Source organism: Eublepharis macularius, chromosome 1 (genome assembly GCF_028583425.1).
Source record: "Eublepharis macularius isolate TG4126 chromosome 1, MPM_Emac_v1.0, whole genome shotgun sequence".
NCBI classification, from domain to species: Eukaryota; Metazoa; Chordata; class Lepidosauria; order Squamata; family Eublepharidae; genus Eublepharis; species Eublepharis macularius.
Genome location: NC_072790.1, coordinates 100,327,236 through 100,348,594, shown reverse-complemented (window position 1 = coordinate 100,348,594; position 21,359 = coordinate 100,327,236). Strand labels below are relative to the sequence as shown.

Here is a 21,359-nt window from a genome sequence, read left to right as displayed (position 1 = left end):
ATTCAGGCTGAGCCTGCTCTGCTCAGACTGAACTTTCTCTCTCCAGTAACAAAAAACAGCAGTTCACTCTGTCCACTCTCAGTCATCAGCCAATCATCTCACTCACTCATCCCTCTCTTTCAACCCCACTCTTCATCTGTACCACACCAAGCATTTAAAGACACACACACACTTAAAATCATCACACTCCTTTAAAGTGAAATGCTGTGCATATCTACAGCTCTGAGATACACATGCAAGTCCATTAATTTCAGTGGGATCAGGTATTCATGGTATTTGCAGAACTGCAGCCAAAAAAATGTTACAACTGAAACAAAGAAAATACTTATATTTTTTGCCATGTGTCTTTTGCATAAAAATTTTAAAAACGCATTGGTGAGTAACTCTAAATTATCATTTATTTTTGCTTTAAGGCCCTGCTGATTGACATGGAAGAAGGTGTTGTAAATGAAATTCTTCAGGGGCCATTGAGAGATGTCTTTGATAGCAAGCAGCTGATCACAGATGTTTCTGGCTCAGGAAACAACTGGTGAGGAAAAAAATTCTGTTTTATAAAATCTTCATTCAGAATGTTCTACTACTTAGATGGAAGTTAAAAACACTTAAATTTCTGTCTTTTGTACTTTCTATAACCTATAGAAGAAATAACTTTCTTTCTTTCTTTCTTTCTTTCTTTCTTTCTTTCTTTCTTTCTTTCTTTCTTTCTTTCTTTCTTTCTTTCTTTCTTTCTTTCTTTCTTTCTTTCTTTCTTTCTTTCTTTCTTTATAGTCCACATTTCACTGAGACCCAAGATGGATTATACAATGCAAATGAATACAATACAATCAACAGCTAGGCCTTTCACTGAGCAAAATACAATATAATCAACAGGACATTCATTGAGCAGATACAATATGGTATGATAGCAGAAAATTAGAAAACAAGCATAAAGCCGAACACAGAGATGTAACCTTTTTGAAACAAAGTGTAACTTTGTTTCAAACTTTGTCAGGAACTACAATGCCAAGACCATGGCAATACAGCCCGGAAAACCCACAACAACCAAAGTGTAACTAATTAATATATCTTTAGCAACATGGAGGAGCTTATCTACCTCAGCAAACAGTACTCCATGTCATAGTCTATAGTTTCTGTCCCTTAGTGAGGTATATCTTTGAGCTGTTTCTTGTGACTCAGCTCTATAATCTGAGTAGAAAACCCTCATTAATATTTCAGTTTTGCAGTTTGTGGAAAGCCAAGAGTTTTCATGACCTCCTCATTCCATAAAGTGAGGATTACCATAGAGAAAGCACATGTACAGGCAGCTGTTGATTTTGCGGAACTGCAGGGTGGTATCTGCAGAAGGCCTTGCTCAGATGAACAAAGCTGCCAGGGCAGAACATAGGAAGAGATGATGCAGAAATATGAGGGGCCAAGGCCATGAAGGGCTTTGAATGTGATAGTCATGACCTTGAATTGAGCCTGGTAACTGATGGGAAAGCAATGGATTGACTGCAGAATGGGAGTGTTAGGCACATTCCATCTAGCTCCTGAAAGTAAACGAGCAGCAGCATTCTGCACCAGCTGAAATCTCTGAGTTGACTTTGAGAGGAGACCTGTGTAGAGTGCATTGCAGTAGTCTAGTCTCAATATTACTGTGGCATGAATCCAGGTGGCCAGATCTGCTGTGTCAAGGAAGGGAGCCATCTTCCAGGCGAGTCTGAGTTGAGAGAAGGTCGTCTTTGCAGCTACTTTTACTTGCTTCTCTAGCAGCAGTGCTAGATCTAGTATAACCCAATGACTCTTGAGTCAGCCTATAGCCTAATAAATTTCAAATTTTAACAAATGCTCTTCTGAGGGACCATCAATGAAAACATAGATTCAAACTAAAATAGATCAAAGGTAATGACACCCTCTAGTCTTAATAAATAAATGTCAGGCAGAAAACTCCTAAAGGAAAGTGTGTAACAGAGGAAATAATTTTTTTCTGTAATATTAAATTCAGCAAAAAAAACTATTCATCTCTGGTTATTAACTGGAAGCCATTGCATTTTTCTCCTCATATTTGTATGAGTACCTAGAAGCGCAATCTTTACCCACAAGCGATGGATAGATATAAAACTGGCTTCTTGCAATCTGTGTTTGCAAGTTGGGAACCAGCAAGTTAATCTTTTTTGTGCACATAGAGTTTCCTTCTTCCTGACTATGGAAGGGGAAAGTGTCCCATGCCCTAATGGAGCTCAGCCTTGCCATCAGGCCTAAATTCACAGTGAGGACTTTTTTCTGAAAAGCAGCAAATATACCCCACACTCCGTAACACTCGGTATTCCTGCAGGAATAAAGGAACTGTAAGCGCTGTGCATAGCCTAGGATTGTCAGAGCTGAAATCTGAGGAGGGCATGTTAAAGGTGTCCTGTTTTTAGGGCGGTGGGTCACAGACTGTATGGATGTCAGTACCGAGACCGTATTGTAGAAAAGCTAAGGAAGGCTGCAGAGCGCTGTGACTGTCTGCAATGTTTTTTTGTCATTCATTCCATGGGAGGGGGTAAGTATTTTATTTATTTAAAACATTTGTATGCTGTCTTTCTTCCTAGATAGAATTCCTAAGGCAGTGAACTTTAAACAATTTAAAACAACAATTAAAATAGGATAAAACTAATTCAATAAAAACACAACACTAGGAACAGGGAGGAAGACCTATTTTGTCCCAGTCCAGCAACTAGAAGAGGAGAAATGAAGAATATAAGCTTGGAGATCTTGAGCGTAATAATGTAAAAATATTAACTTACTAAGATCAGAGTTTTTTTCAACTAGTTTAATTAATTAAAGCCATTCTGAAATTTCTAATTGTCAAGATTACTCATGCAAATGCTGTTTCTGAATTCTGTCCATAATGTGTAGTGCAAATCAGCTGTTCACTTTTCCCCTTCCTGCTGTACTATCCTCCACTACTCCCCACGCTATATTTTTCTAGATCTTTACTTTTTGTTCAAAGAATCCATACATTTTGACTAGACTTGGCAGCCAGTCATTGTTTGTGTTCCCCACTGACGCCACTTATCTTCCATGTCCTCTGATACGAATAGACTTTTCTTGGTGCTTACCAGTGCCTTTAAAGGCCATCAGAAGGTCAAAGAAAATAATCCACCTGTGCCCAGATTGTGTATGCCAAAGGAGTTGAAGAAAAGGCAGCGTTTCTCCTGTCCAACCCAGTCCCCTTTCCCCTTCAGACTTCTCTGCTCTGACGGGAAAACATGGGGATGAAACACATCTCTCATCATATGTTGGGTCAGGGGGTTAATATGATCAAAGATAATCGCCTTTGACAATTGTATCTGTAGATCCCTGCTGTTGTCACTATGTTAGTTTAGGGATGTATCTTACAAGATACCCTTGCAGGGTAATAGCATCTAATTCATATCCTAAAACCCCTCTATTAACTTTTATGGGGTTTGCATAAGAAAATAAGAGGAATGCCTTTTTTAAAGCATTGACAGAAATACATAAATGTATAAATAATATTAAATGCATAATTATAAAATAAAAGAGATCAAATCGTATCATTAAACTTATTCAGATCAATTCCAGGGTCTGTGATGAGTCCGAAAATGGCCTGTAATGCATAACAACTGCTGGTATCTAGATGTTAAAACAATTTGGACATATTAGCGTTTTGATTCTGTCAGCTTTGTTTATATTATGGCAGCATTATTTGTGCAGAACTCTGATTCAGACCCTTTTTAGAAACCTTTGGGGTATGAGAACCCCTCCCCTCAGAGCATGATGCTTTTTTCTTTTCTTTTTTTGACTATGAAGGAAACTAGCTTAAGAGACAACTATCTGCAGTGAACTAAAAGAGGAAGCACAGTTCCTCTCCTTTAAGTAATACACTGTCTGAACTCTGTCTTTGAGTGGAGGAGGTTTTTGCTTCTAAAAATTAGCTCTAAAAGCTTCTAGATTGTAGTTCTGTGCTGGTGTATAGCCCATCGGTGTAAATGCACAAATGACCATTCTAAGAACATCAGCTGAAGGTAAGCAGTCTGTATTTTTTTGCAATAAGCATAGAGAGTAATGGTTGTTACATAATTGTAATCAGGACGTTTTTGCCAAAATTCTGAAGACACAATAGTGACTCTAAAGTCAACTGTAACTGAAAAATTTCATTCAATACATTTGTTACTTTTTTCAGTATTTTTTAACCCTAGTACCCACTATGACCTGTAACTAAAACAAAGCTTTATCATAATACAATCTAGGAAGTGGTATACTTTATCGCCAAGGTCTCGTTTTAAAACAGATTTTCCTAATGCCTAAAGGTATTTTGAATTTTTACTGACTTTTGTGGTACATCTGTTCAGTTTAGGGATCTCATTCTCCCAGTGCGGGGTGAGGGATCCCCTGCTCCCAGCCTCTGCTCCCTGCTGCTCTTTAACTGGCCAGCAGGGAAATGGTGTGGGGGATCGTCCTGGGAGCCCCACAGCACATTCCAGAGCATCTCTTGCACTGGGAATGACGTCATTCCCAGAGCATCTCTTGCACTGGGAATGACGTCATTCCCAGTGCAACAAGGAAGTAAAGTCCCCTGCACAGGGCTAATATGATAAAAATTGGTCCCCAACATTAGTTTGGGGGCTGATTTTTATCAAATCAGCCCTGCGTGTGACCCTCCATTTCTGCATTGCACCCAGTAGCACTGGGAAGAACAAGATGATGGCAAAGATTAATGCAGAAAAGTCAGAATCAGTCCAATGCATTCCTTCCTCAAAAAGAAGTAAAAAAAAGACACAAGAAAATTATCACAAGGAGTGTTCACATTTGAACTGCCACCTTAACAGAAGAAACTTTCAAATAGAAACCTACTTCAGGCAGCTCCATTGTGAACACTGATAAGATATTGCAAAGCTCTTTAATCTCATGATTGCTTAGAAAATCCACAAGTAGCAGGTTTGAATCACATCTTGTTATTTTAATGTTTTATTGTTAAGCATAAGGTGCTTGAAAAGACAGGATAAAAGTTAACTACAAATAAGGTAAAAGACAGTCTTTAAAGTACTTTCATGACATTGCAACTATTTGTTTTTTATTCTAGGGACAGGATCTGGACTTGGTACATTTATACTAAATGTGCTTGAGGAGGAATTTCCAGAAGTATATAGATTTGTTACTTCAGTTTATCCTTCGGGGGAGGATGATGTCATTACGTCTCCTTATAATAGCGTCTTGGCTATGAAGGAGCTCAGTGAACATGCAGATTGTGTACTGCCAATTGAAAATGAAGTAAGAATCTCTATTCAAAATATCATCTGCATAGTATATAGGAAGTACAAGCAGAGAATTCTGCAAGAAAATTATAGCAAGGGGAAATCAGACCCACCTTCCTACTAGTTCCCACTTTCTCCTACAGCTCCTTTCTGCCTCCACCGTTCTCTCCTTTGCCCTCCCACCACTTTCTCCTGCTCCTGCTGTCTGTTCTTGCCCTCCACCTCTATCACAGCCACTCACTGTCTTGTTCACTTGTATGCAGTGCCTCTTCCCTCTACCACTACCACTGCTCTACCACTGTTCATTTGGTTCATTCAGACACTCACTTGCTCAGCAGTGTACCTCTCTGACTCTCCCTGCAGCCGCTTATCATCAGCCTTGCCCATCTGCCTGTACCACTTACCCACCCCCAACCCTGTCTCTGCTATCACTTGCCTGCCTCACTCACTCACCTGGCTGGCCTTACATATCTCGCCCTCTCCACTGCTGCGTCATTTCTCTTTCATTCCTTCCTCTCTTCCTTGCTTACCTGCTTTCCTCATTCACCCATTGACAGTGCCTCCTCCTCCCTTTGCTGTGGCTGCTTGCCTGTTTATAAGATTAAGCAATGTAATGTTAAAAGATCTAGTTTTTTTCCTGTTAAATTGAAGCTTGTTTTTTCTGGAAAAATTGCAGTCCAGCAGGGCAGGGTATACAGGGCCTTGTTCTGCAGATTTTTTTGGTCTTATTTCACGTATTCTAGGGCCATGTTCAAAATTGGATATAATGATAGTATTTCACTGACTTTTTAATTTTAGAAACAAGCAAGAGTTCAGTAGCATCTATAAGGGTACCAAAATGTGTGGTAGGGTAGGCTCATACCCTACCACAAATTTTGTTAAGTCTTATAGGTGCTACTGGACTCTTGCTCTTTTCTGCTGCTACAGACAGACTAACATGGTTACCCATCTTGATCTTTTTAATTTTAATAATGATAACAAACTTATACTCTAAAATATTTAAGTGGTTTGTAATAAATACCACCCTTTTTATACAGATGTGCCGACAGTAGTAAATGACTATTAAAAGTGACTGGAAAAGAGATCTGTGTGGATGCTATCATCACCACTTTTGTTTTAAGACTTAAAATTCATTAACATTGTTTTCACGAATATCCTGCAATGATTGAAGCCCAGAACTTGATATCCCAAAGCAAACAATCTTGGATTGAGTGGGAGGGAGTGTATGATGATGTATGTATGCAGAAGATTAGTAAGTGTGTGCATTTGTTTAGGACTGGGAGCTGAAGAATTTCTTTAATCAGGCATGCATGCATGTAGACACAAATTAGACCTTTGCCTGGAAAGAAGACATGGATTTGTAATGTCGTTAAAGTCCATGTCTCCAGTACAGGAGTGCTGAGGCCTAATTATTCAGAACTTACTGTGTTTAGTTCCCTGTGATATTATCATCTTATAGGTACTACATCTGGTATAGTACTGAAATTTTAAATCACTCACTGATATGACTAGAAGGTTTTCCATTTTAATTACCATTTGCAGATGATAAACATGCCAGTGTGCAAACATTAGTTGGGGAAGAATCAGTATCTGGCTAGAAAAAGATCTCTGTAGCAAAACTCTATCTTCCCTGTTAGAGCAGTATATGGTATACCTAGAGGAAACCCCTGCAAGAAATGAAGGAAGATAGTAGGGCTGCCAACTAGCCTGGAGGGAAAAAACTCCCTTGTGCCTTTAATAGAGGTTTAATTTGTAGAAAGGGGCAGTTTAAGCTTCTTGTGCATGAAGATACATACCCGATAAATAACATCCCATTAAGCCTCTGTTAAAAAGATAGCACATTTTATCCAGGCTAGCTGGCCGCTCAAAAAGACGGGTACATTTATTCAATTTATCTCAATTTTGCCTGAGGCTGCTGATAAAAATTAAGCTAATTTTGCATATTGGATATCTTATATGCTTTTTCTTTTTTGTTTTCTTTCTAAGTCTTTATTTGACATTGTTAGTAAAATTAATCAAATGACCAAAAGTGGAAAGCTAGGATCATGTGTAAAGCAATCTAGCTTGGTAACTTCAGGTGGAATAAAACCTACCAAGGAGAAACCCTTTGATGCTATGAACAATATTGTGGCCAACTTACTGTTGAACTTAACAAGGTGAGCTTCAGAGCATTTTTCTCATAAATGAATTGTAAATGGTATGCTGAGTATCGTTTTATCTTTGAGAAGATACATGTATTCTCAGCTGTGCTTACTATGTGGTTGCAAAAGTTGTGCATCAAATGCCACCTTGTGCTGAATCAGACCCTTGACTATGAAGGTCAGTACCCATTCTGACTAGCAGTGGCTTTCCAGGGTCTCAGGGAGAAGTCTTTGGATCACGTACAACCTGATCCTTATAACTGGAGACACAGAGGATTGAACCTGGGACCTTCATGCAAAGCAAGTGCTGCGTCACTCAGCCCGGATTCCCCCCCACCCCCATATTACAATAAATCATCAAAGCAATAATTTATATTATCAAAACATCTTTAAAAGTAAATGTAAATCCATATCTGTGTATCTTTAGTAATATTTACAAGATCAAGTAAAGAGCTTTGGGGTACTTTTGGACCCAGCCTTGTTAACAGAGAAACAGGTTGGTGGTGTTGCCACAAGTAACTTTTTTTCAGTTACATGTTGTTTGTAAATGGGCTGCTGGTTTGGATTCTTCTGTCCTAGCCATTGCCGTCCATACCACTATAACATGCTCTACATTCTGTAATTCCAGTTACTTCTGCTGCTCTGATTCCTTGTTTGCTTCCATGCCCAATTCAATGTGCTTGTAAAAGCATTTTATTTCTGCAAGTTTTTTTAAGCAAATGAAGTCTCGAAAAGGTATTGTTGGGAAGGATTGGTCACATTTTTGGGGCTATGTTAATTCTGCTGAGTTGTCATTTTAAATTATTATTGCAGCTTATTGCTTATGTGGGCTACCTTGAGTCATAAGTGAATGGCAAAATGTAAATGTTTTAAATAAATATTTATACTGAAAAGATGTAAGAATGTGTGGTACTTCCTTGAGCCCTTCATAGTTTCACAGCCACTCACTGCTTGAGTCCTGCTGCTAGTCTTTAGCAGAAGGCGTAGGCTCTGGATCCTGTTCAATCGTTTAAAAACCTCTTCATGCAATGCACTTCCAGTGTCCCTAGGGAAGTGTCAGGCCAAACATGGTTACACCTACAATTTCCTGGCAGCAGTTTCTGTGATCAAGATAGTTCATCTTCTGATTGCCTGAGTTACAAAATATACAAAATGCAAACATATTCCCGGGTACAGTTCGGTGCACACTGTGAGATGATTGAACCTATGTTTTGATTTCTTCCGTTGGCAGAGACAGCTTCCAAAAGTCTATGTGCCGTTTGTCTCCAAACTAGTGCCCTTGCTACCATTCTGATTGATGAGATTTACTTCTTTGTAAGAAGGATATTGTCAGGTATCCCAGCAGATAGTGAGAGTACTGGCGGGGGGCGGGGGGACTGGATTAGATCCCCTGCTAATTCGAAGCTTGTAACTCAACAGCTTCAAGTATCATAGAATTTGGAAAGTGCAATAAAAGCAACAGCTCTACTTACCACTAAACAGAAGAAGCAAAGCTCATAAAGAATGCTATCGTATCCCTTTAATAGGATTCCTGTGTTGCACTGGCTGTGGTTGGAAAGTCAACAAAAAATTAAACTGAAAGGTAAATAAGTTGTCACAGGTGTGAGTTAAATGAGACACTAACTGCACATGTGTATGCCTATTCAAGGAGATACAGTAAACTAAACCATTAGCAAACAATTTGTATAACTCTTGTGTTCTCTTGTGTTACTTTCAGCTCTGCTAGGTTTGAAGGATCACTTAATATGGACCTTAACGAAATCACCATGAATTTGGTCCCCTTTCCTCGACTTCATTATCTGGTTTCCAGTTTAACTCCTCTGTATACATTGGCTGATGTTAATGTACCTTCTCGAAGGTAAGTAATTTTTCTGAATCCTATATCCAGTATCTTGCTGCTTGCTAGTAGAATATCAGTCCATTTTTCAAGTATGCATATTCTACTTGTAAATGTTTGGCACATATTTCTGGATTTTTCTGACCATGATTTTGTTAAGATTGCTAATTGTTGCAGGTTACTCCTTGTCTTTTAGGTTAGACCAAATGTTTTCAGATGCTTTTAGCAAAGATCACCAACTGATAAGAGCTGACCCAAAGCACTGCTTGTATCTTGCCTGTGCCCTTCTAGTCAGAGGAAATGTGCATGTTTCAGATCTTCGTAGAAACATAGAAAGGTTTGTATAAAATGTGTACTAGGGGAGGGATTTCAGTTCATGCAGAACATTTCCATAGTCAATATTTTTCCCAAGGCTGAAAGGCAAGCTGTAGTAGGGGAGAAAAGAAAACTGTTGATTCCCTACTGCATGCACATCCACATCTTTTGGAGGGGGTGGGGTGGATAATATCCTAAATAATTTTGTGAATCAAATAATCTAGTTAAGGATTTCTGGTTAGAGAATTTGTATGCATGAAATGCTAGCAGCATTGTGCATTTTAAGATAAGGTCTTTAGAATCCAATCCATAGTATATCAAGTGGGAATCTAGGGTCTGTAAATATCATACTTTGACACATGCTATCACTGTGGTTGCCTGGATTACTAGGCACCTGCTTATTTCTGAGTATGAGTATCTAAAAACCAAAAAAATGCACAAAACCAAAAGATGCTTCTTTAGTTAATTACCCCTAAGCAAAACAAGTCATTGAGTAATATTAAGTGTTTATCATTTAAATTTAAACTTGGAAGAGTTAATAAAAGTGTGCAAATAATATAACAGCTTTTGTACTGCTGAAATTACATAAATATGCTTCTAGAAATAAATAGGCAAATATGATACTAATGTTTCTGCTTTCTGGTGCTCATTTTATTGCCCTGAGTTTGCCTCTTTTAAGGTTGAAACCTTCACTTCGCTTTGTCTCTTGGAATCAAGAAGGCTGGAAAACTGGCTTATGTTCAGTACCTCCTGTGGGCCATTCTCACTCATTGTTGACCCTGGCAAATAATACTTGTGTGAAACATACTTTTCTAGAACTCAAGGAGAGATTCATGAGGCTATACAAGAAAAAGGTATACCCTAGAATGAAAAGTAATGCCATCTAAAGCAATGCCTTACTAATTTTGCTGTACTTGTGTTATAGTTGATATTTGAGATTACTGGGTACCAGTAATCTCGACATAATTTACACAGCTACCAGTTTCTCCCCCTGTATTCACTCTGATTCCAGAACAGCTGAGTTACAGTAATGGCCAGTATGCTACAATGCAAATGTTGGTCATTACTGGCTGAATACATGTAATACACTAGAGAGGAAGCATGATAAGATGGTTCCATTAAGTCCTGTGCTGATCTCCTCTTAGGCATGCACCTGTACATGTGAGACTAATGGATTGAAACTTAAAAATGCCCATTTCCTATGTTATTTTCCCCCTATGATCAATTTCACCTAAAATATGGGTTACAGCTTTTATGATATGGAGGTGCTCAATCTTGGAACAATAATTGTTCCAGCTGAGTTGGACCCAGACTAAATTGGCAAATTCTTAATTCCCCCTTTCCACTGGAGACCCCCCTCCATGTCATCTTCAGGGTTCTGTATCCCCCAGGAGCAACATCAGGGGAAATGGGAGACAAGAAAATTCCATTCTGCTGATAGAAAATTTAGTCTGGATCCATCCCTTTTTTTTTCAGTTTTCCACCAACGCATATTACTAAAGTAACATTTGTTCTCACAGGCTCACCTTCATCATTACCTGCACACTGATGGTATGGAACAGAGCTGTTTCTCTGAAGCCCTTTCATCTTTGTCAGATTTAATAGAAGAGTATAATCAGCTAGATGTCACAAACTGTGGACCTGCAATAGATCCACCAAGACTAAAGATAGCTATGTAACAATGGAAGGGGGAAAACATTGAAAGTTAAGAAATTTGCTAATTATGTACGTGCAATCCAACCCATGTTAAGCACTGTTAACACATTTGATTTCAATGGGAGAAACTTCAGAACTTAACCTAAGTTCAACTGAAATGTACCATAACTGATGGCCTTATGTAATGACTTAGAATATTCTCAAGGGACAGTCAATATGCTCAGTCCGGATGGCAGTGTCCTATCAAGTTATTTTGTCCAATTTTACAGAAGCTAGATTATGTACTTTATTGGGACAAAAGGATTATGTGTGGCAACTTCTTACAGTGTATGCCTTTCCTTTTATACCGTACTGTGATATGCTTCTTGTTTAAGCACCACATCCAGAGATACTTTTGTATATCTAAATTGTAAAACAATTTTGCATTATTTTCACTATAGTTATAAATGTTTGTCAGATATTTTATTTAAAAGTCTTATTTTCCAAATAAAATATATAGATAAAACAATCTGGCAACCTTTGTCTACAATATTGCCTACACATACAGTTATCACTTATTTAGAACACATACTACAATTTGACAAAATACTGCTAGTTTTAGCTGTAGTTATAAATATAAGATCTGACAATATCCACTACTTTACACATATATGTTTGAAATTAAAATACAGCATGAAGATTTTTTTCATGTCATTAAACCAACTTCAAATATACAGTATCTATAAAATTTTGTATAGATGAAGTTTTACAACAAGCAACGTTTGGCACTCCAGACTACAAATTACATTCCTCTCAGGTTGCAACTATATTTTCTTGTAGTTGCCCTTTGGTAAGCATGGCAGAAAAGGTAAAAGTATACAGAACATTGCAGAGGTATACAATTGTGTTGTTCTTTTAACTCAATAGAACAAGTTGTGAATCAGAATCAATTAAGCAAAAAATTGTATGGCTGGTTTCATAGATATGAAAATATTTGACAGTGATATCTCTTATCACTGCAGTACACACAATAATACTTTATTAGTCTCATGAATATTTATAAATGCCCAGATCCTTATTTTTGGTTCTGTAAATCACCGCAGTGCAGCTGAAGAGACCGCATGCATGAACAAACTGATGTGCACATTTCACTTCTTGGATTATGAACCACTAGCATGAATCAGATGTGAGCTCAAACATGCACTCTGGCCAAGAGTTTATAAACCAAAGGAGGATGCTCCAAATGAGGACGTCTGAGCACCCTTCTATCTCTGCTACCTTCTGCCTTCTTGCTCTTTTCCCTGGGCAGGGCAGAGCAGTTTCCTGCAGCTATTGGCCAGATCTGAGCAATCAGGCTCTGCACAGAGAAAACAGGCGCTTTGCCAGTTCTTCCCCTGCTAAGCACTTAGCTGGCCAGTAGTGCCTTGTGCTTCAAACATCTTCTAAACCCCCATATATTTGCAAGGGGTATTGCTTAGTCTTCAATCCTATGCATACATACTTGAGAGCAAGTCCCATTGAACAAAATAGGACTGACTTTTGAATAAACATGTAATACACTGTTAGTGTTTTCATTGGATTCAGAAGCTTTGAATTGGATACATTCTCATGACATCCAGCACTATCCTGAGTAATGAAGGGAGAGAGAGGCTGGGGAAAAAAATTATCATTAGTATAGGCCTGAGATAAAATTACCAGTTTTATTTTGAAAACACAACTTGTATGTGATGATAATGTTAAGGTTGTGATTAAGACACAGGAATTCTCAGAGGCTGGATCAACATATGCAGCAAAATGAGTTGGTGGAAGGAGAGATACCATTGCTGAATGCTAACCAACAACCCAAAACTCCTTGCAAAAGCACAGAGGTTTTAACTACCCCCACCTCCTGCAATGAATATCACTCTTAAAGGATGATGATTCCTGGTTTTATTTTTTATTTTTTAAAATTTGTAGTCTGCATTTCTCACTGAGATCCAAGGTGGATTACAGCAGCGCAAATGACAATGCAATATAATTGACAGCTAGGACATTCACTGCATAATAGCAAAGAACAGTTAGGACATTCAGGAAAACAGATACAATAGGAAATGGTGGCAGAACATTTTTTAAACAAGCATAAAGTCCAGAACACGGATGAAATCTATCCGAAACAAAGCATAACTAATTTCATGGCATGTTTAGCAGTGTGGAAACTCGCTAGTAGGCACATATCTACAGCAGCAGACAGTACCCAATAGCGAAGCATTCAGACCTCATCCCTACCAAGGCATCTGAGCTATTTCTTATGATATAGTGGGCTCTAATCTGGGCAAAAAGCACTCCTGACTAACTCAGGAAAGATGGGCCTTTTTTGACCACCTCAGGTAGGCCATTCTATAAGGGGGGGTTGACCACAGAGAAAGCACGTGTGCAGGTAGCTGTTGATTTCGCCCAATTGCAGGGCCGAATCCTCAGAAGGTCCTGTCTACATGAGGGAACCTGCCATGGCGGAACAGGAGGAGAGATAGTTGCACAGATAAGAGGGGTCAAATAATTGTTTATCTTCTAGCTTTGAAATTTCATTTGATACAAATGTTTATAGGAATATGGTTGAAACAACTGGCTTGAATTGTGTTTGCACATAAGTAGTGCTAATTGAGACCAGGGTTTATAAAAGAACAAGTAGAGCTGGATTGAGACCAGGGTTTATAAAAAAACAACAAATCAGGTGTTCCATTAGCTTTTAGCACACACCACAGATATGGCTTGAAATAAGATGGGAGCGTTTTGTTTTGTTTTGTTCTTGTATTTACCACTTTTCCCTAGGATTCCTTTACTCCTTTTCTGTACACGCTACCTTTGCATTTGAAAACTTAGAAATATTTTTGAGTTTATAGATATTTAACTGGAATATGCATTCTTGTTATTTTTAAAGGAAGTTAATACATAAATGGATGATGTATTTAGGCACACTATTCCAGTCTTCATATATGGGATCTTGCCACTCTAATATGTTTTTGTAATTGTCTGTGAATGGCAGCAGTAAAGATATTTGGAGAGGAAGAGGAAAAGACAAAGGACAAATGTTTGGCAAGCTCTATCTTTCATGAATGAGCTTCTGAATGGCAAGCGGGGCTCATTCAGTACTTGCAATTTTAGCCACTGCCATTAACTGCTTTAGGAATAATTTTTAATGGGCATTTGACTACCTTCCCAATCATACTACATATTTACAGAAGCTTGAGATCAGAAAATATGTCTCTTGGGTCTTTGCATGTCTTCTGACAAACACAAGATATGATCCACATCAACTTCCACTTAAAAGATCCTTCCTTAGAACAGTCGAACTGCACAGTAATCATTGTTGACCTGTTGGGTATGCAACATCTGTTGTCCAGGCACATTCCACAAAAGGTAGGTTTGTATCTCTTTTTACTTGTGCATCCAGAAAAGGCTAATTTCTCTGCTTTGGGGAGCTGAAATGTAGGCTGGCATGGTTTTCCTTTAGGAATCTTAAAATATAAAGGAATAAAATCTGTTCAATGTACATTTTTTATTTTTTACATTGCAGTAGCATTTAGGCTCTATCAAGGCAAACAAGTTTGCAGTTTCAACTCAAGGTCGCTGGATTTTGAGTAATTTAAATGTTCACAAATCTGAGCACTTGCAGGTTCAATATTCTGCTCTTTCCAAGACCCTGGTGACACCCACCCGAATGAAAAATGCTTCCTTGGTGCCTCTGCATTTCAGATCTGAGACTGGTTACATCCCAGTACCTTTGATACCTGATTGTCTGGCCCTCAGTTTGGGACTGGTGAAAACTGACAAGAATGTGGAAGCTGGTAATCCAGTTTATGGCACCTGAATCCACAATAAATACTGCTTCCCCACCCCTTTCAGAGCAGTAATAAAATCACCCATTCATATTCCTATAATTAGATAGCAAATACTTAATACACAGACAAACTCATATACTGGTTTCTTTAAAACCTAATGTTCTGTAAACTGCTGCTTTCTGCTAGAAGAGGAAATGTTATTCTGTACTATTCTTTACCTTCAGTATGTTTGGAAATTTTGTTTGGCATGGTTGAATATAGCACAGTCTCTTTTCCTTCCTCATTTCACATTTGCTGTTTTCATTGGTCACTCTATCAGATATACCAATACCACAGGTTTGAGAACAAGGTGTCCATGGAGTTGCCTGCACCAGGCATTTCTTCTTCAAAACAAGTGGCACGCTTCTGAAAGCTAGGAGATAGAAATATATGGCACATCAACCTAAGTTTTAAAATAGTAGAATTCATCAGATCCCCAGTCTTGATTCAATGGCAAGCCATCTAAAATAAGACACAGTGCATAATGATGAAATACTGCAGGTTCTCCTCTTGGACTTCCCTAGATTTGTTACAAAAACTGGCAAATGGATTTGTGCAGACTCATACCCTATAAAATTTTAGAGGAATTTGCCAATGCAATTCCCCAATACCAAAGCAGTTTGTCATGACTCCGTCCTGAGTTTGCTGCAGAAAGGAAGCTTAACCTTGAAGACCTCTTATAATCTGGGCTAGACTGTTGAAGTACCTGTCTAAAATGGATTAGGGGCATCTAGTCTTGCAGTTACCAGAACAGTACTGTGAAATCAGTTCTCTAATAAGCTGGGTTTCTTTAAACCTGCTTTTATAATCTCCATGTAGCAAATCCTGGTGAAGATCTAGAGAATAACTCACAGGATTTGAAATCCTGTGAAAATCTAAAAAGTGACTGATTGGATTTGAAACAGCTTAGAGGACAGGGCAGAAATGTGAGGGTACCTGGGAAGTAAGCAGCAGCTTAAAAATCGCAGTACGGGAAGCAAATTTAAAAGCCTGGCACAGATCTGAAATAAATAACGGAGGGTTACAGAGTAGTCAGGTTTTTTATATATTTATAGTATATAAAATAAGATTTGCATTAAAAAAGGAATGTTGTTAAGCAGGAAAGTGCACGAGGAAAGCAAGAAAAGTAGTAAATATTAAAGCTGGCATTTGGCAAGAATATGGAAAATATGAATTTTAACTTTCCACCATGTTATTTTATGCAAAATATGCATTAATTGCATATGAATTATTGTTTAGTTATTATGGAAGCTCTCAACATTTTTGTAGAAATTTGTCTACTGTTCCATCTGATTCTGTCTTTTCTGGTCTTTTCCCATATTGTGACCTGCCTTATTTGAAGTATTACCCATTTATAATCTATGAGGGGCTTCTAGATTTTTTTAAAAAAGTAACATCAAAAAGGCTGCCCAGGTTGTGAATTAAAAACTGTCATTACTTTCTTAAACAATTTTCTGTATTACAAGACATCCTGTTTGGGATCTCTAGTTTGCTTGATATTCTTCTGATAATATTGACTGTGTAATCTGAAAATCTGGAAGTCTTAAACATAAAGAATAAAAATAAATTCCAGACTATTACAAAAATAGTATAGCATATTTGGGGGAAATGACTTCTGGTATACAATGCATTCACATACATTTAAGCCAACAAGGGAGAAGAGCTTTTTTTAAAGTTAAATAGTTTTTTTATGCTATCTAAGAAACACTAAAAAGTTCTGGTTCCTATTGATAAAAATAATTACTCTTTTTTTAAATAGTAAAGAGCTGCTTCCAAAAAAAAATCAAAATATGCATAAAACAGGTGATCACTTTAGCTTTGCACACCTGGCATTAATCTGTAACTTGTTGATTGTTGTTCCTTCTGCTGTCCTGGAACACATTTGGAATGTCCAGATTTCCTTCCATTCATGAGCACAGCACATTTATTGGGTGCTGACTTTGAGATGAATGCAGGTGTACATCCAATTGCACCATTCACACACAAACACTTATATAGGGGAGTGGGTTGGAAAGCTTGGCCATTGATATAGTGCATACCATTGAGCTCACAGCCCACTGCAATCATATCTGGAACAGTGAAAACAAACTGTTTATTTATAACATGAATAGCCTGTGCTCTCAGCTAAAATTCCACAAGGCAGCTTACATCATTCAAACAATAAAGAACCATTCGAACATTAAGTATACATGGGGTATCCCTTTAGGATACTCATTTACAGATAGGCCGTTTTCACACGCCTGTTAATGGCTCCAGAAAATTGCACAAAACTCGCAGCACAACAGCGTCTTCATAGCGTGATTTCCCGTTTAATGGCGCAATGACATCAGAAATCACACCATTAAATGGGAAATTGCGCTATGAAGACGCCGTCGTGCCATGAGTTTCCAGTGGTTTTAGCCATGTGAAAACGGCCATAATCATAAAATAAGATATTTCCCAACTGCTATACTGACATCTATTAATAATATCACTTAGTACTTTAATGTTGAAAGTTATTTCTATATTCCACCTTATAGGATTTCTGGCAATGCTACTTTGATACAGGTCTCATACCTGGATCTCACTCATAATATAGGAATATCCTTATTCTTCAATTTGCATGCCATCTAAAAGTTGTGGTTGGTAAAACATTAACTCTGCTTGAAATTTTTGCACCTACTCCTTCAATGTAACTGATTATGGTGACAATAAGAGGAAGGCCATGTTCAGTGACAGAACACATGCTTTGAACTGTAGAACATTACAGGTTCAGTCACTGGCATCGCCATTTAAAGGGGTGCAAGTGTTTGGAAAAAAACATTGCATTGCCTGAATTCCCAGAGTGCTGCTGCCAGTCAGAGTAGTCAATGAACCAGCGGTCTGACTCAGACATCGATCAAAGCCATGGTATAATTAAAGTAACTGGTCAGTGGCCATCCTACTACTGATGGTATATTAGAGAACCCCGTCTTAAAGACATTTTCACATGAGCATCCTGGTTTGTTGCCCCATATTTCATTCATTCAGTGCAAGCCAGGATACCAGCTGGTCTCTGCAAGGAAAATGTAATGAAACCAGTATTTGTCATCTGGAAGCTGAATTCTGGTTTCACAAACTAGTTGTTATTGAAATGTAGCATGATTTTGTACTGAAATGGGGCAATGACAGCAATCTCAATTATCTCATCAGTTCTTTCACTTTTTTCTGAAAGTCTACTAAAATAGACAATGGCCACTTTCACACAGCTAAAACCTCCGGAAAATCGCGCAAACGTCACGGCACGACGGTGTCTTCATAGCACGATTTCTCATTTAATGGCACAATTTTTGATGTCACACCATTAAACAGGAAATCGCGCAATGAAGACACTATCATGCCATGAGTTTTGCTTGATTTTCTGGAGGCATTAACAAACGTGTGAAAACAGCCAATGGAATTGCTCATAAAATGCCTGGATTTTTAACAGCTGAACAGTTCTCAAACTTTCTGAAGTGGGACCCACTTCTAATCTTACTGTACATTTTGGGGCACACTTGCAACATAACTCCATCCTATTTACCTCATTATCATCATAAACCACAGGAATCTCAACATCAATTTACATCAAACCCAGATTTGCTATTGAGCTCACCCTATTCCCTCTTCTCCTTCCAGGCCTTGTACCATACCTGTGAGAGTCTGGCAACCCATTTTTGGGTCCTCCTGACCAACAGTTTGAGAACCAATGAATTAGTGTGTTAAAGCAGACTTATCCCTGTGCCCAATTTGGGCACAAATAGAAAGTGTCTAATTGGCTCAGCTTGGCACAAATAGAAAGTGTCATTCTTTTATTCCAGAAAGAGGTCCACACTATTGTCTTCCTTATTCATTCATTTCCCAGCCTTTCTCCTCCATTTATCTTCAGAACAACCCTGTGAGGTAGGTTAGGCTGAGAGTGTGTGACTGCTCCAAGGTCACCCAGTGAGCTCCCATGGCAGGCCAAAGATTCAAACCTGAACCTCCCAGGCCCTAGTCTGACCCTCTAACCACTATGCATCTCTCTTTCCCCAGAAGAAAACACGAATGTAACGCAATTATGCAATTCATTGGCTATTACAAACTGGACTCTTCTTTCTCTGCAAGCCCTGCTATCATTCTGATTTTTAAAACACATCAAAAAAGTGAGACTTACATGCACACACTCCTGTTTCATACCTAGGCTTATCTGCAGAATAGTCGCAGTAAAGCCCCTTGTGAGGGTCACAGACCTCTGCTTCATTACAGGTATCACCTGACTGCTTAGCACACATCTTGCAGCATCCGCAGCCATCCTTCACCAGGCTCACCCCAGGGATGCAGGTTGGCACAGATGGGCATCTGCACGGCCAATGGCATATCTCTTTGTGCCGATGAACCTCACTGTTCTTTGCAGATTTGTCTCCAGTCTTTCCTTGCTGCTGCCTGGTGCCTGGTACCCTGCAAGAAAACTTTCATATAGGTGGGCTTATCTGAGAGCTGGAAAGCATCAAATAAAAGTGCTGAAGATTTTAAATAATATCTTTTGTATTGTTATTAAGATGTGTTGGGCTTTATCACAAAGGATCATTATAGGCTGCAGTAGTGTACATTACACAATAACCATGTCCCTCAAAGGCTTATGTTCCATTCCTATTTCTTCACACAGCCATTACTTTCTAAAAAGAGACGTGCTAAGACTGAAACTTTTTTCAAAAAACCTGTAGTTCATGATCAAAAAACTCTTTTCAAAGTTGTTCCTAACATGAACACCCCTTTAGCATTCTTACACAGCTGGAAACTGAGGCTAATGGGCATGTTAAAAGTTGTTATTATTTTAATGTTAAAATGTATATGCCACCTGCCCTATAAAATCTCTGGGGGGAGAGGGGGATTAAATGTAACAGAGTAATGATGTTTTCTTCTTCAGCCTAGTCCTGTCAGCTGCAGCCCTGAGACAGTCTCATAAATTCAGGCATTAAGGTCCTAGCACCAGGTCAAGGAGGTAATATATCCACCTTTCCAACAGATTTCACTGTGGCAGCCACAGCCACTGTAACACCAGGCATCAACCTCTTCCTCTGTAAAATATAACTGCACCACAACAGGTTTGTTTCATGGCAGAAGTACTGCTATTCTTCTCTAATGAGAAGGACTTTAGGAGCAAGTGGAGCTTCCCTGTGCAACCGTATTGCTTTAGCTTTCCCGGCACAGACAAATGTTTGCACAGGAGCAGCAAAAACTGGTTCTTTGAACTGGACTATAGGTGACTTGTCCAAAAGAAATGTTTCACTTGGGCTATTCCCAATGACTCTTAAGGGTTTAATCAAATGTATTGCTTCTTTCGTAGGACTGTACCACTTGGGTACACATGGAGGATCCACATGCCAAGAAGTTTTGGCATGGAGTTGCTTTTGGTGATGATACAGCTCTATGAGAGGCATGGCAGCCCTAATTGGTCCCCTCTTGTACAATACCAACAACTGGGACCAACTGCTGGGTTCTTCTCTTCACAGAGACAAGACTTCCTTATGCAGTAGGGGCTTGTCTCAGGGCAAGGAGCCCCTGTCTTTCCTGGATACACTTCCTATGTTCCCTCAGTATCTGAATACTCATGCACACTCATGATACTGATTCCACATACAGGGTAACAACATACATGGCTTTCTGTATGGGACTTAACTGGTGCTATTTTCTGTTCGAGCTGAAAAAGAAGTCCTCTCTGTTGGGCACCTGTTCTGTATAGCATCCACTGAGCAGTTAACAGGAAAGAATGCTTAGAGCCTTCCCTTGCCCATGAAAATATTCACAGGTGCAGCATGATACCACTAATTTTAATGAAACTGTGTGTGCGCACAGGAGAGTACACAGGACACTGAGCAACTTACTCAGGAGATGCTAATCAGGAAGCACAAGGGACTGTGCATGAGTCCTTCCATCCAACTGCACACCACACACAAGCTAAATATTTGAGAACTGGGTACATAGCTGGAAGAGCTTCAATAATATCAGTGAGAGGAAAGAAGACCTGGCAAGGGAGGGTTTATTTAAACACAACATTTACAGTCTAAGCAGATGGGCATTTCCATAGAAAAGTTATAAGAATCTTTCAGGGAAAGAGCTACACACTGGAATGTTAACTTCCCCCACCCCCAGGTTTAATGCTTAAGATGTAAATTCTGATGTTTCTGAAAGGAGGACCCTATACAGTTCTTCTCCATAGCTATTTATTAGCCATATTAGGGAAATGCTAATAGCTAATATTCTTCTGCTATCCTTCTGCTACACTCACCTCTCATTCCTGTATCTATGACCATGTCACTCCTTCCACTCAAGCATTTGCAGTGGCACCATACCA

At 38.8% G+C, this 21,359-nt stretch overlaps 2 protein-coding genes across 3 annotated transcripts in view; one reads left to right on the top strand and one right to left on the bottom strand.

The window, feature by feature from the left end:
* Positions 1-11,667, top strand: part of TUBE1 (tubulin epsilon 1) — a 29,444-nt gene extending 17,777 nt beyond the window's left edge. The window contains exons 5-12 of one of the 2 annotated variants that reach the window (XM_055000596.1): positions 414-529; positions 2,403-2,524; positions 5,069-5,256; positions 7,227-7,396; positions 9,099-9,239; positions 9,415-9,555; positions 10,213-10,387; positions 11,054-11,667. In XM_055000596.1, coding sequence (XP_054856571.1) covers positions 414-529; positions 2,403-2,524; positions 5,069-5,256; positions 7,227-7,396; positions 9,099-9,239; positions 9,415-9,555; positions 10,213-10,387; positions 11,054-11,212 — 1,212 coding nt within the window. In that variant the 3' untranslated portion in view covers positions 11,213-11,667. The remainder of the gene's footprint in view (positions 1-413; positions 530-2,402; positions 2,525-5,068; positions 5,257-7,226; positions 7,397-9,098; positions 9,240-9,414; positions 9,556-10,212; positions 10,388-11,053) is intronic. The other variant, XM_055000603.1, reaches the window with a different exon arrangement.
* A 2,713-nt stretch (positions 11,668-14,380) lies between these two features.
* The window catches only part of CCN6 (cellular communication network factor 6), a 50,169-nt gene continuing 43,190 nt past the window's right edge, over positions 14,381-21,359 (bottom strand). The window contains exons 3-6 of the mRNA XM_054971603.1: positions 19,179-19,462; positions 16,852-17,094; positions 15,205-15,398; positions 14,381-14,662 (exon numbers count right to left, since the gene is read on the bottom strand). Coding sequence (XP_054827578.1) covers positions 14,381-14,662; positions 15,205-15,398; positions 16,852-17,094; positions 19,179-19,462 — 1,003 coding nt within the window. The remainder of the gene's footprint in view (positions 14,663-15,204; positions 15,399-16,851; positions 17,095-19,178; positions 19,463-21,359) is intronic.